This window comes from Anas acuta, chromosome 2, assembly GCF_963932015.1.
Source record: "Anas acuta chromosome 2, bAnaAcu1.1, whole genome shotgun sequence".
NCBI lineage: Eukaryota > Metazoa > Chordata > Aves > Anseriformes > Anatidae > Anas > Anas acuta.
In genome coordinates, this window is record NC_088980.1 from 137,259,436 (window position 1) to 137,273,716 (window position 14,281).

The 14,281-nt window shown below is 36.2% G+C and overlaps 1 protein-coding gene across 14 annotated transcripts in view; it reads right to left on the reverse strand.

Annotated features, from left to right (window-relative positions):
- UBR5 (ubiquitin protein ligase E3 component n-recognin 5) overlaps window positions 1-14,281 on the reverse strand; it is an 80,309-nt gene that overhangs the window by 43,219 nt on the left and 22,809 nt on the right. For 12 of the 14 annotated variants that reach the window (XM_068672393.1, XM_068672385.1, XM_068672383.1 and 9 more), the window contains 5 exons: window positions 14,010-14,169; window positions 7,139-7,288; window positions 4,972-5,183; window positions 810-926; window positions 618-728 (listed from right to left, as the gene is read on the reverse strand). In XM_068672393.1, the coding sequence (XP_068528494.1) occupies window positions 618-728; window positions 810-926; window positions 4,972-5,183; window positions 7,139-7,288; window positions 14,010-14,169 (750 nt within the window). The remainder of the gene's footprint in view (window positions 1-617; window positions 729-809; window positions 927-4,971; window positions 5,184-7,138; window positions 7,289-14,009; window positions 14,170-14,281) is intronic. The other 2 variants (XM_068672396.1, XM_068672389.1) reach the window with 1 other exon arrangement.

Below are 14,281 nucleotides of genomic sequence, written 5' to 3' on the forward strand. Positions count from 1 at the left end.
AGAAGAGCTTTGCAGGATTTTTCTTCCCCTCTATTTCCAGTACCAAACAAAAAAGTGACAAAAAACGCAGGTATGCATCATAAAATAAAACAAGTGCATATGCTTTACCAACAATACTTCACACTATAAGTTCACTCTAAAGTGGGCATAAAAGTAAGTTTAGGTGAAATAACTTACAGTACTGAAAGCTTCAATGCCCTCTGTTTTTCCACTAATTACATTAACAAGCATCTCTGTTCCAAAACCCATATTGGTTTTAACTACAACAGCAAAAAGCCAAGCATTTCCAATAACTAGATAAAAACAGATATGCTTCAGATAGCCTTTTTCAACAGTAAATCTACCAGATCCAAGTGGGTTTGGTTATTTCACTGGGTTTTTGGTTTTCTTGCTTTTGACTTTGTTTTTATTTTTTACATTTTTACAAAATATTAGCTGGATTCTTTTTGCAAAAGAGCTGAATGAACAAACAAGTGAAACGCTTTCTACTGAACTAAATTTTACTTCTACTGAACTTTACATTCTACTAAAGCTGAAGGATTAACTTCTCTACTACACACTGCCAGTAAGTGGAAAAAACAGCTTGTCAAATTCAGCAACAGGCACTCAGCTCATACCTTGTTATTTTCAGTAGCAACAGTTGCTCTAATACTATTTGCAGAGAGGAGCACTATCTTTTCATTGGTTAATCCCAAGAACATGGCTCGTGGATGATGTAGTGAAGGATTCTTTGGAAACAATAAAAAAATATTTTAGATATTCAACGCATAGAAAACATTCCAAAGGCAGGATTTAAAGATGTACAGTACCTGTGCATTTCTGTAAGGCTCTGATTCACTCCACTTCCACTGATACAGTTCTCCTTTACTGCTAACTGCCACAAGCTCTGAATACAGGGCTCCAATAGAAATAAACTTTGTTCCATCCTATAAATACAGACATAGGAGGTCTAAAAAAGTGAAATTATATAACCTGCATATCAAGATTTTAATGTAAGAGATATAAATAAAAAAATAACAAAATTCTTGTAACTGTTTTCTCCAGAGTTCCACCGTATGCTGAACCTGTAGAGAAAAATGTATTCCAGATTGTCTAAAGCTCAGCAGTGCCTCAAACAAAAATATGCAGTATTGCTGCTATTAGGGTGAGGGAGGAAAAAGCGGGTACTTACATAGTGTTTTCCTGTAGTTGAGCAAAAAATATATGTGGCAATTAACTCTGATGGTTTATTAAAAGCTTCCACAATATTTTAAGAACAACACACTGCTCACACACTTGGGAAGATCTCAACTTCCAACATTTAAGTAGTTTATAAAATTGTGTTCATTTTTTTGAACAATAAAGCAATATAATTCCATTACTCCATTCCAAAGTAAACTCATAAAAGATACCTTCCAACTAAATCAGACATTAATTTTCAAATTCTCTACCTCATCGATTAAACAATTTCCCTCTTCCACTACTAAATGGGAAGAAACAACTGTAAACACAACCAAATTAAAAAAAAATCAGTGTGCTAGATATCACTTTAATACATCATTAAGACCTAGCACACCAAACAAGCTTCTAATTATGGATTATTTTCTAATTATGGACTACTTTCAATTTTTTTCCTCTTCTTTCTAACATTTTAACACATCTCGTACTGAGCAGTAGAAATATCCCACCTCACATAGCTCAACTGCTTTATTCTGTGCACTACCTGGATCTCACAGGCCCTTTTTTCTCTCACATTTGGTTGCATACCAATGTTGCATCAAATGCTCAGCAGTTACAATCGTTCTTTTCCAAGCTTCTGTTTCCCCTCGCATTGAAAGGAATCTCAGACTACAGACCCGTGAACTTGGTAATTTCACAAAATATTTACTTCTGCTTACTGAGAAACATTTGTATGGGCATTTACCAACCCTCAGCCATTGCACCCACAGGACAACCATGTTTTTTCTCAACTTCTTTACCAGTAGAAACTAAACATTCCCTTCCACTTTAGGGAAAATATAGCTTTTAAGAAATGAAGTTGCTAGTGTAAAATCAGATGCTATAAAATTGTCTCCCAGAGCTTCAGATCTGAAAGACAGGTGCATGATAACTCATGTTATCTGGAATAGTTATCTCCCAGATCAGCATATTTAATTGCCTCTCTTGGATCAGAAGATACCACATGTAAGCCTTTCAGCCATCTGATGGGAAACCGAACTCGTGTCACTGTTAAAAAAAAAAAAAGCCCACCACCCAGTACATTTACCTTTCCCCTAAATTAAGGGGCTTTTCTTTCAGCTTCAGAAGTTTACTAGTGGAAACAATTTGTTTCATTAATCTGGATTTACACATGGAAAAAAACACAACACAATTTTCATGCATAGGAGCACAGATTTCAGAAAGTATGAAATAACAAAGGATTTAGTATGTTTCTTATCAATCGTTCAAAGTGCTCAACTTTGGGAAAGAAGAAATAGAATGCAGCAGAATGAAGAAACCACAAGCAATTCTTTCATACCACGATAAAAGAACCTAAAATTAGTTAAGTTGTAAGAGAATTTTATTGCTCTGGAAGGCATCTCCCAGCATAGCACAAAAGTAGCATAAATGCTAATCTGAGTCATGATTAACAATTGCTATCACATAAATATTGCATATTCTGAAAAAGAACCTATTGTAGCATAATGAGATTCAAATATTTCATCAGCATAAAGGAATCTTTCAAAGTCATCTGTCCTAATTCCCCAAATTATGGAAACCAATTAATTTTTGCTCCAAGACAGTATCATTGTTACTTTTTATATTGTCAATTTGTTTTATAAAACTTTTTATAGACAGCTTTATAGCACTAATTCAGCTCAGAAAAGACCCATCATCCATAAATTTTCTTTCCCATCAAAATATTAGCACTTGTGACCTAAAAATCAGGAGCATGGCTACATACACCTCTAGAACATCACTCAAAAGACGAACAGTGCAAAGATGCACAAATGGCATGACAGCTTTAGTTCTGTAACTGGAGTCTCATGTGCTTAACTCTGAGTTCAGACCAAAGGAATTACATAGTCTGAAGATGATTCAGATTGCTGACAAAAATCTTTGCATGTCAATAGCTAAACAGAATATATGTACTTCGAACAAGCTAAATAAAGCTCCGTTTGTACCTAACTGCAGTCTAGGAGGAGAAAACAGCCGTACTTGTCATACTACAGACTGGCTCTGCCACGTAAAACACAATCTTTTCACTGGGAAGTGGCACAAACTACTAATACCAACAAGATTTGCACTATTAGAAGTAGTAATTTATTGAGTTGAATTCTTGGAGCTGATTTCACTTATGTAGTGGAAAAAACTCTGCAATGTTCCACATCATTAGTGTCAGATGTGGGTGAAGTCAATAATGTTGGGAACACCAGCAGCTCTCCAAGAGTTTCGTCCATTCCTTTCAGGTTGGTACTCTACCTCCCCTAAACTGCAGTTCCCCATCCTCATCATGGATTACTACATTTCATGTGCTAAACGTGGAAGTAATGAAATATGAAGGAAAAATCTTGCAAACAAGACTGGTTATTTTGTAGAAATTCTTCATGTACTCCAATCTCTCCCCTAACTTACTCTTAACTTCCAACTTTCACTGACATCTCCAGATCTCGTCTCCAATTCTCAAAATGGAAGAAACATCTGAACTGGCACTTTAGCTAAATCATCTCCTTCATGATTTTTCTTGAAGAATTTCTGTTGGAACGTACCCCCAACAACTTAAAAGTGGGGCTATGGCAAGAAAGACGTAGAACAATTGGTTATGAATGTTCAACTGAGGGACAGATTAAAAAGTATAGCTAATTCTAGATAAAGATGAAAGGCCCTTCCTTCTAGTAAGACACCTCCATTTAACTGGAAGTTTGGGTTTACAGGAGTGCATATGCAAAGATGTCTCGTGGAAGAATGCCAGTATATCTGAACTGAGCAAGCATGCAATTAAACATCGCAGCAAGTTAATTTCATAAAAGATGTCCAATAAAAGACTGCAATAATTATCCTAGGGCATAATCTGCTGAGTCTACAAAGAAGCAAAAAACCACATCAGGGTGGAAAAACGAACAGAAATACCTAACACCTAATTCCATAAGTTATTACTGCTAACTTGTTGAATGGGCTTAACAGGAAAAACGATCTGAAGTAGCAAAAAACAAAACAGTAATAACAATCATAGTAACACTATCAAAACACAGCAGTGGACATAAAAAGCCAATTTAGTATTCCAAATGTAGACTCAATTTACTTTTTTAATGCTAAAAACCCAGGAATCTCTCTCTACCCAAGCTAGATGGCCTACCATTCTACCATTATGACAAAGCAAGAGGAATAAAAGCTGTCATTTTTCAGTGGCTAAGAAACTCAAAGATACTGGCCAATTAAAAAACTAAAATAAAATCACACCTTAAACACATGAGGTCTAGTTGGGAGAAGAACTACTTGATAAACATTCTTTTTAAGGTATCTACATTTTTCAGTTTGAATGCCAGAATAAAGATGACAGGGATTAAAAGTGAGCTGCTGTAAGCAGAAATAAGCTTCTAAATTCACCTCCCTCTTCAAGCTCTCTACCTATATTGAGTCTGAAAGGAAAAAAATAGAGACAGGAAAATAAAGCAATAAATTGAATAAACTGTTTTATGAGTTTCCTTTTGCCTGTTAAATTCTTTGAACACCTACGTATGAAAAGAAGAAAAAAAACTTTATGAACTACAGCAGTGTATTCAAAACATGTGGAAAAGGAAATTAATGCTTCTGTTATTAATGTCTTAACTATGAGGCTGTAAATATTTAGTTACAATTTTCGTAAGTGGGTAACAAATATGCTTTATTATATTATCTCTCGCAAACTAAGAGGAGCTATTCAACAAGGAAACGAGTATTTAATTGGAAAAACAAAACAACAACAGATTTATCACACAGCATGCAAATAAAAGAGGCAGAAAATTTCAGTACCTTATCCGGCCACCACTGCAAGTCTTCTCCTAGAGAAACAGGGCTTTGAACAGGTGTATTCTTCTTGTCCAGGTTTGGTTCCCCTTCCTTACTTGTAGAGCCTCTTTCATTATCAAATGAGGCTCCATCAAGCCACCTTCGTTCACGCAAACGTAAAACGGACTCACGTTCACGCAACAGCTCAGAGTCTCTCTCTAAGGGAAGAAGGAGAACTGGTATGCAATTGGGTCACACCAGTGGGATAAAAGTAAGCCACTCTCTAGTAAAGACCCTTCAGGATGCAACTAACAGCAGTTAAATCTACTCACAAAGATTAAAAATAAAAAAGTCCTGACATGCAACATTCAAAATATTAACCCTTTCAAGCACATGTACTTTAGAATTACTAAATATAAAAATAGTAAGCTAGAAATAAAGAAATAGTTTTGTGCATCATCAAAAATGCTACAGCATTTTCACTTGCATCATGAGAGGCCAAATAGAGTAAACATAGAAATTTAATGTTTTACAGTACAAAATAGAGTTATGTAGTACTGTTTTTAATCAATGAGGTAACAAAAAAAATCTAGGTCTATACCATCTGTTAGATATTTATGCAAACCAAAAAAGAGTATTTATTAGAGAGTTTCATAATAACTTTCCCAAAAAAAACAGTAATTTGAAAAAGTTAAAGAAAGCAAGCATTAAAAAATCTTTTGTACACAAGTTTGATAATCCAACCCCTTGTGTTTAAAGCAGTATCCTGTAGGACTGGATTTAGTAAATTAAAGTGCATCTGTTTTGAGTAGATCAAATGAAAACTTTTCAAGAGTCAGACAAGTTTTTAAAAAGGATCCTTGTAGGAAAATGTTCCTTACCAAAATGCTTCCCCTCCAATTGGCCTACAAACTGTCTAAAGCCAGTACTCTGCAGTTCGCTCATGCAGATAAATTTTTTAAATCAGGTAATCAAACTAACTTTCCAAGAGTCAACTATGCATGGAAAATAAGGATTATAAAATTCGTGGTAACGTCTTATATAGAATAACCTTAGGAAAGGAAAAAAAAGGAGGAATTTAGAAGGAGTTATGTCAGATGCTGAATATTTGTACATGCACATAATGCATTTAACCTATTAAGTACTTCACTTATGCTCACAAAAGTCAACTGGAATTACATGTATGAGATGACCACGTTACTCTATCAGTTTCAATAAATTACACCAAGTCTTGGGTCTTTTGCTGTATTAGAAAATTGGCAAAGTTTTTACATAAGCCAAACATAACAGCTTGTCTTACAGATATACTTCATAAATTACTGTACTTATCTTCTAGCAATCACCACACTGACCCCGACTAGTAGCTTTGTGACAGGAACTTACATGTTCAGCAATTAATATACTAGAACAGATTCATGAAAGGCAACAAAACTATACTAAACAACAACAAAAAAATCACAGCAGAGGTTGGATTAACAGTTTTGAAATACACTAGGTATTTGCAAAATAGCTTCAAAAAGCTAGGAAGTTGCTGCACGTTCTGTTCTAAATCTTTTACGTGTAATATGCTTTACAAAACAAAACCAAAAACGCTTCAACATGCTCTTGGTATCAACTGCTAATAATTCTCTCTAATCGGCTATAAAAATGCTTCAAAAAATCAAATTGAAAAAAATCAAATTTAATTTTTTCTCCCTCCTTGATCTTTAAACACATTTCTCCTCATTCCATAAATATAACCTTCGTCATGTAATACTTAGGGAAATGTGAAGAACAGCATATTAAGACTAACCTGAACCAAGGAAAAAAAAAGATGAAGAATGCTGCATGTCAACAATCATTACTGATTTTTGAGCCTAATTACATATTTGTAATGCATTATATGTATTAGTAGGTATTTACACTACACAGTTTAAAATAAACTCAGCATGCAAAAATTTTACATCTTGCAACATCGACAAATCAATTTTTAACAATACATGACTATCAAGGTTCTCACAGAACTTACCTGCTGACATTCACCAATTCATTAATAATTTTGATGACCAACAATCTACTTGTCTACTCTACATTCGACAACATATCACAGTCTACTTTCACATTAAATCAGAAACTAAACCACCAGTGTGCACTATCACTAGCTTTTTGCACAGCAAGCTACTTATTACAAAGAAAAAAGGTGCAAAATTACCTCTGGATGAGCCTAGCCTGGAAAGTGATGAGCGCCGAAAGGATGGATAACCAAAGTAACTAATATCTTCTGAAAACATAGCATCAGCATCAATAATGACACTTGGGTGAGCAGAATGTATGTCAGCATCCAGAAGAGACATAAGATCCTCTATAAGAGGAGACAAGGGTCTTAAGTGAATAATCAGCTACTTAAAACATCAGCTAGAGAGACCATCAACTAAATAAATATCAAAACAACAAAAGAAATCCTATCTAGTAATTGAATTTCTGCTCTTCAGATTCACCAGTTCCAACTCATGTGCCTCCTATGCACCCACATGTACAATCAAGCATGGTATAGACTAGTGCACAAAACCCGTTTCCCTACAAGAACTGCTCTCTGTCACTCTTCTAACCACATTTCCCAAAGAAGTCTCGCCCAAAACAATTGTTTTTTTCTGTAACCCAAAAATTCAGACTTTAGCCTTTCTCTTGGAAGAGCAAAGCCCTGTGGATACACATCTGACCCCAATGGATACATAAGCACAGATGTGCACACACTCATGCACATAGACATAACTCCAAAGATGACCTAGAATTACGACCTAGAATTAAGGAATGACAGAACTGATGGCGAAAGCTGGCCTTCACAAAGCCACGTCTTTGATGGCAAAGGTGACAGGTTCCTCCACAGAGAGTTTCCTTCAGAGTGCCATACTTCACTCCCAAACTAGCAGCTTGCAGCTCTCAGTACAAACCTTGAAATAGCAGCTACATTAACAAACTGTTATCTGGAAGAAAGCAACATTTTTTGAAATTATATATATATTTTTAATACCACACAGTTAAACTCAGAAAGATGAACTCATACCGTGACCACCTAAGCTACTATTTCAGAAAGCTTGAATTTCTCTGAAGTAGTGATCATCACTGAACTATCCATTTCCTATGGTTTACTAAACTATAGCTACTATCCACCCACAAAAGAGGCTACTGAAAATTAGTAAAGCCCAGAAACACTGACTGACAAGACAGCTAAACAAGACTGGCACCTCCCTGCTACAGAAGGGACAGTCCTATTTCCATCCCTCATCACTGTGGGAAGTCCCCTCCTTGGGCCAAGGTGGGATATCCAAATCTCAACCAGCCGTTTCAGGGCTTGTCTTGAAATAATTCTTCATAGGATATGGAAGCCAGGTGGGAAGAGAACCGCCCCTTTCAGCAGCAGTAATCTTCAGGCCTAGTTAAGCGGGCAGTCAGACAGCACCACGAAGGTGCTACGTTACCACACACAGCACCACCGTCAGCACACGTGCTGCTGCTTCAGGAGACAGCTGTGCCTGTTCTGAAAGTCCACACAAATTTGACTGAAAATTTAATCAGGCTCCCAAAATTAAGTTTCCAGGCTGCCACACAAGGGAAGGTCTAGAGAGCTTCTCTGGGAAGCAGAAGCACTTAAAGCACTTTGCTTAAACCACTCATGACACTAACAGAAGGCCATACCCCAATTTCCCTCAGAAAGCACAGAAGGAACAAATATCTTCAACACATGTAGTTCTCAGCCTCAACCTCATAATAAATATAAAACAAAATAGTGACTAGAAATCAAGGTTTCAATAAATTAAGTAAAAGCATTCTTAACCTTAAAGGCTGGTTATTATGGGACTTTTTCCTCAGTGTCTGAAACAAAGTGGGGAAAAAGAAATAACAAACAAGAGGGTTATCCCAAAACTGAAAAGAAACTAAGTCCTCTCTCACAGCCAGCAGTAATTCACTTAACAGTTCCATTTATTGACACTAAAAGTGAGAGCCATTCACATCCCAGCAAATCACAACAGTCATCCTTACATTTTCTGGAGTTTAGGAATTTAAGACAAACCAGCCATCAACAACTGTCTCCAGAAGAAAGGGTTTCACCTAAGAACAGCACTACAAATAGTGAGCTCTGTGGACTTCAAAGCAAGACCTGTGAGAGTTATTTTTGCAATAAATAACCCACTGGAGTATATAGTCTGTGCTTCTAAAAGCACAGTGTGGAACTGCATGGTCCACACACTGTTTTAGAACATGATCCTTGACCTTGACTAGGTCAGAAAACCTACTTAAAAAAAATAAATCTTGTTTGGCAAGCAGGCTCTGCCTTACCAAAATACTTAAGATCTCTCAGGGTGGCCTTACCCTGTTGCACATTTGATCAGTTTTCCACTGGTTTTCCACAACAATAATGCAACAGAACACCTCACCTTAAATATCAGCTTTTAATTACCATAGTTCAGGAGCTGGAAACACAGCTGAAACATTTATCCTGATGATCACATTCACCATTCCCATTTCTTCCCAGGTAAGCTCCACCTCTGTGCAGTCTAGCAACTTTCTCATTTTTTGGTCATTATTCAGCCAGAAATTGGAAGAATTTTGATCTCTTTTAGGAACAGAATTGACCAGCATGGGAAAAAAAAAATCACTAGCCTCATTCAAAATGGACAATGTCCTTTAAACTAAGCTAATCTAGAAATTATCCTGAAAGAAAACATGCACTAACTCATCAAACACACACACCTTCCAGCATTTTAGGTATCTTGAGGTTAGCTGTATTTCCAAACAGGAAAGTAAGAATTCAAACCATAAGACCTAAGAACCGAAACTATGCATTTTTGGCTACATGTGCATTAAGACAAGTGAGGAAATGAAGCCTTTTCTTACCCTCTTCTTTCAGCTTCATATCAGATTTTATTTTTCTTCCAATATTTCTGTAAGAGATCCCCCTTCTTCCATCCTCTATACCAGCAAACAAAGGTGCTAAAACCAGTAGGGATAGGAGCCAAATCCACTCCCCTTCAAAGATCACTGGAATTTTTTAGTTCTGTGAAAACACAGATACTGCAAGGCTACATCCAGTTAAAGAATCCAGGTGGGGGGAAAAAAAAAAGGGAAAAAACATTTTCTATGACTTTATTTTTCTGCTCTTCAGGAAAAGCCCATGAAATGGTATCTTTTGTTTCTTATTGCAGTGGTAGACCAGAATCAACCCCCTCAAATACTGATTTAGATGTGATGATTCTGAGCAATATATTTAGGTGAGAAAGCACCTATGACCTAGTAAATACCATTGAAAATTAGGAGGAAAAAGAGATATGGGGCAGAGGACATTTTAAAAGATGGGGGGGGGGGGGGGGGGGGGGGAGGAGCAGACTGGTTCAATATACACATAAACTGTATTCAATTATTATTTTTTTATTATAATTTTCCAATATCTCCATGGGTAGCACTAGAACTGTTTTCTATGGATTCATTAATTGAAGGCATTGCCTGGATCAATTCCAACCTCAAACTGAGCTCACGTTTAAACGTTTTCCATCAAGGGGGCAATCATAAGGTGTCTCCCCTTTCCTCAGCTGCATGTTTTTATGAAAAATACAAGAATTCGATGTCTTCACAATCCAAACTTGAAAGAAGCAGAGATAAAATTGGCAAGCCTGTGACAGTGTAAGACAAAAACATGTATTTTGGTTTCCTAGGAAACCAGACTTCAGCAGAACTCCAGACTTCATTTCTTGGTAAGAGATACTTATTCAAAACATAACCCAACTGAAGTTCATCTTCAAACCCAAGAGGGAAAAAAAAATACACTAAGAAAACCACAACAAACACGCACCTAATTGTCTTCCCTGAAGGAAACCCACTGAACACCCAGGTTTTAAACTGATCTCTACATACACTCTGGTTCCCACCCTTCCTCACTGCAAGGCAATACAGTAACTATTGCTGACACAAGCCAATCTCTATCCTTACCAAAAAACAAAAACACGGATTTTTCCCTTTTTAGAACAAACTCATCTCAGATTCTGAAATTCAAACTAGTCTGGATACTACCAAAACTGTTCCTCAAGTCCCAGTAGTGGGAACCCGCTATACAAAGGCATTACTGAGCAAACATGCACACATGAACTATACAAACAACCGAGTGTTTTCAATTCTATAGAACCAGAGAGTACTAACAGAACAAAGCCTGGAAGAATACTCTAACACAACCTGGTATGGGCTGGAATATTAATCTAGACACCTTTGAGTCTTTTCTACACTGAATTATTTTGTTCTATGTAGTTTTTACTCATTTTTTTCCTCATGTATTTGTTATACATCAAATGAACCCACATTCCTTTCACTGAATCATCATAAAGAAACAGGGCTAGATTAGAAAAGTCAAAGTACACAAAGCTCTATAAATAAATTTCTAAGAGAACTTATTGAAGGCAATCTGTACAGAAAAGTAAGTTCTGCTCTTCACTTAAGACATTTTTGAAGAATTCTGGAAGAATTCAGATATATCTTTACTTCCCTTAAATAATTCAGATGCATAACCCTTACAATACTAACTGGATTTATGATTTATATCACAACTGATATATTCATGAAATTATGATGTATTAAACAACAACTTACACATTCCACATTTCCAGTGCCTGGAAAGAATCTCAGTATTTTTTCCTTTTGTTTCTTTTTATTTTAAATCAAGTGCAAGTTATTTCTAATATTTAAAAAAAAAAAAATCTGTCTTCAAAAGTTTAGAGGAGTAACACCTAAATTGAAGAGTCTGATCTAAGCAAAGCACCAGACATGCAGGAGGGAGAAAGCAAAAAGCAGCATACACTTTCAATCAAAATGCAAGAGCCTCAGAAAGTCCTGAGGCAAAAACAGCCTTGTCTTTTTTTTTTTTTTTATTTGATAGGAACAAAACCAAAACACTTTAAAGTAAAATTTGGCATCATAAAAAGTAGAAGTTCATTATCTTTCAGAATCATGTATAAATACCTGACTAAAAATAGAATGTGTGTAGCGGTTACTGGGTATCTACAGCTTCCTTCTATGAACTCTGATGTTTCAGGTCCCAAAGAAAATCCAGAGGCAAGATAAGTGCAAATAAGAAGAACACAAAGTTTCTGGAGCAAAAGACTTAAAAACTGGCTCTGTGTAGTTCTGAAGGTCAGAATATCGTTCATTTTTCCATAGAGCTCCAGCTATCAAGTTCTCCTGAAATCTAGCCTGCATGATTATGTGATACAAGTAAGGGTTGGTAATCTGTACTATTTAATACACCAACAGTAGAGTCATGACAGCACTGATCAGTATTCAGCTAGACTTCTCCAAATGTTTTGATCACATTCAGTTATGAAGTGAATCCATTTCTGCACAACAAGCTTAGTTATTTTTGCCTGTAGAAGTCAAATAAGTTAAGACAGACACAGAAGGCACAGCACATTCTACAAACTGTGAATTACATCTTTGCAGACAGACTGGGGCTAAGACATGTCAAGTTTCATTTCAGTTGTCATTTCTACCCCTTTTCCCACAAAAACTGGAGAAAAGATAGCCCAGTTCCTCTGTGGGTAAACGGGAAAAATAGTAGGTTGTGATCTCCTGTAGGAAAGATCAGCCTAAACAGGTGAGAAGCCTTCTAAATAAAGTCAAGGACGAAGTTGTTTACTGAAGACAGTGAAAGTCTGCGTATTGGTTCAAGCTATCATCTCAAATACAAGAGACAGAGTGCAGTGCAGGAACCTTCTAATAAAAGCTACTAGCCACAGGTTGTCAGACAGTCCCTATTAACTGATTCCTATGATCCCAAGAGGTATTAAGAGAACAGTTAATGCTGTAAGGAAGCTGGTTAGTACAGTTAAAAGGAACTTTCACTGTGAATGACTAACAGTGAATTGTCTTCTGAAGGCAAGCTCTGTAGGAACACGCTCTGGTATGCTTAGAGTAAGAACTCCTGCTTTGAATACATGCAAAGAGTTGAGAGAATTTAATTCCTCCAATGCATCTAATGCTCTAAAACTGATCTCTAAAACCAAGACTCATATTAAGGATTTTTCACCAGAGGATTCTTGATCCTACAGCAAAACAAAGAAGCTTGACTGATGCAACTAAAGCCAAGAGACAAATGAATTACAAAGCCTTTGCTGCAGAACAAAAAACCTTTGTCTAATCATGTGATTGACAAGATAAAGATGGAAGAAGCCCATGAACCTTCCTGGTGAACCAGATGAGCAGAAAAAATATTTATTAGAGAAATACCAAAATGTCATTTTGACACACAAAAAGAAAAACTAGTATGTAGTCAGAGTTTAGATGTGTTCTTATCATGCACTGCATCTAATACAAACATTAGATTTGGCTGCTGTGTTTTCAAATATGTTTACTCAACAAGAAAAGAGTCAAATTACCTAAATTATTTGGCCAATGCAAAAGAAGACTCAAAGTCTTCCCTAAAAATCGATTACATGGGGCAAACAATATTCCGAGAACAACAGGACTTTGATTACAACATTATACCTGCATTGACAGAATACTCCAGCATTTATACAGGGTACTTGAGACAAAGAATAAATTCTTAGTCTAACTGTAAACTGTTTTGCCCTAACTTAAATTTTGGTATAAAAAAAAAAAAGCAGCCTAACTTTTGCTCTAAAAACTGCTATATCTTAAGAATATATGTTAGTGGTAAAAAAAAAAAAAAAAAAAAAACAACAAACATGCAAGTGACTGGAAGGTTTCAGAATTAGCTTCTATGAGCAAGCCACACAGCAGTCTCAGCAACTCACTGAGAAGCAAAATACAGACGTCAGTAATGCTGATGTTACAAAGCCTGGAATCCTAAAAAAATAACTAAATTCAATTTCATGCCGCCCACAGAATGAACAGTTATTAATGCCTAACCTAATACCTCGAAACATCCCAGTGTATCTTTTGTTTTCTGCATCTTTAGACTTTGCTCCTATAATTAAGAAGTCTTCGCTGCACACCTTGCATGGCACAGAGCACGCTGTGTTTAAATACAGGAAAATAAGAACACATTGACATTTCCTTATCAAAATTTGCAGGATACAAACCTCCAGGAAGATATGATTCACTTGCTGTGTCATCCCCATCATCTCCATCTTCATCATCACGACTCAACAAGTTATTTACAGCAAGGTTTACATCAAGATTTGTTCGCTGGAGTTCCCGAATGATAATACTTCTGGACTTTCCTTGTAAAACAACTTGTGCCTGTCAAAGCAGAATAGATCACTAGTCATTTTCAGCTCACCAAACACCATTCCTAATATAAGAATACTTAACTCTAAAGGAAGTCTAATAAAACCAAGAGAGCTACTATCAA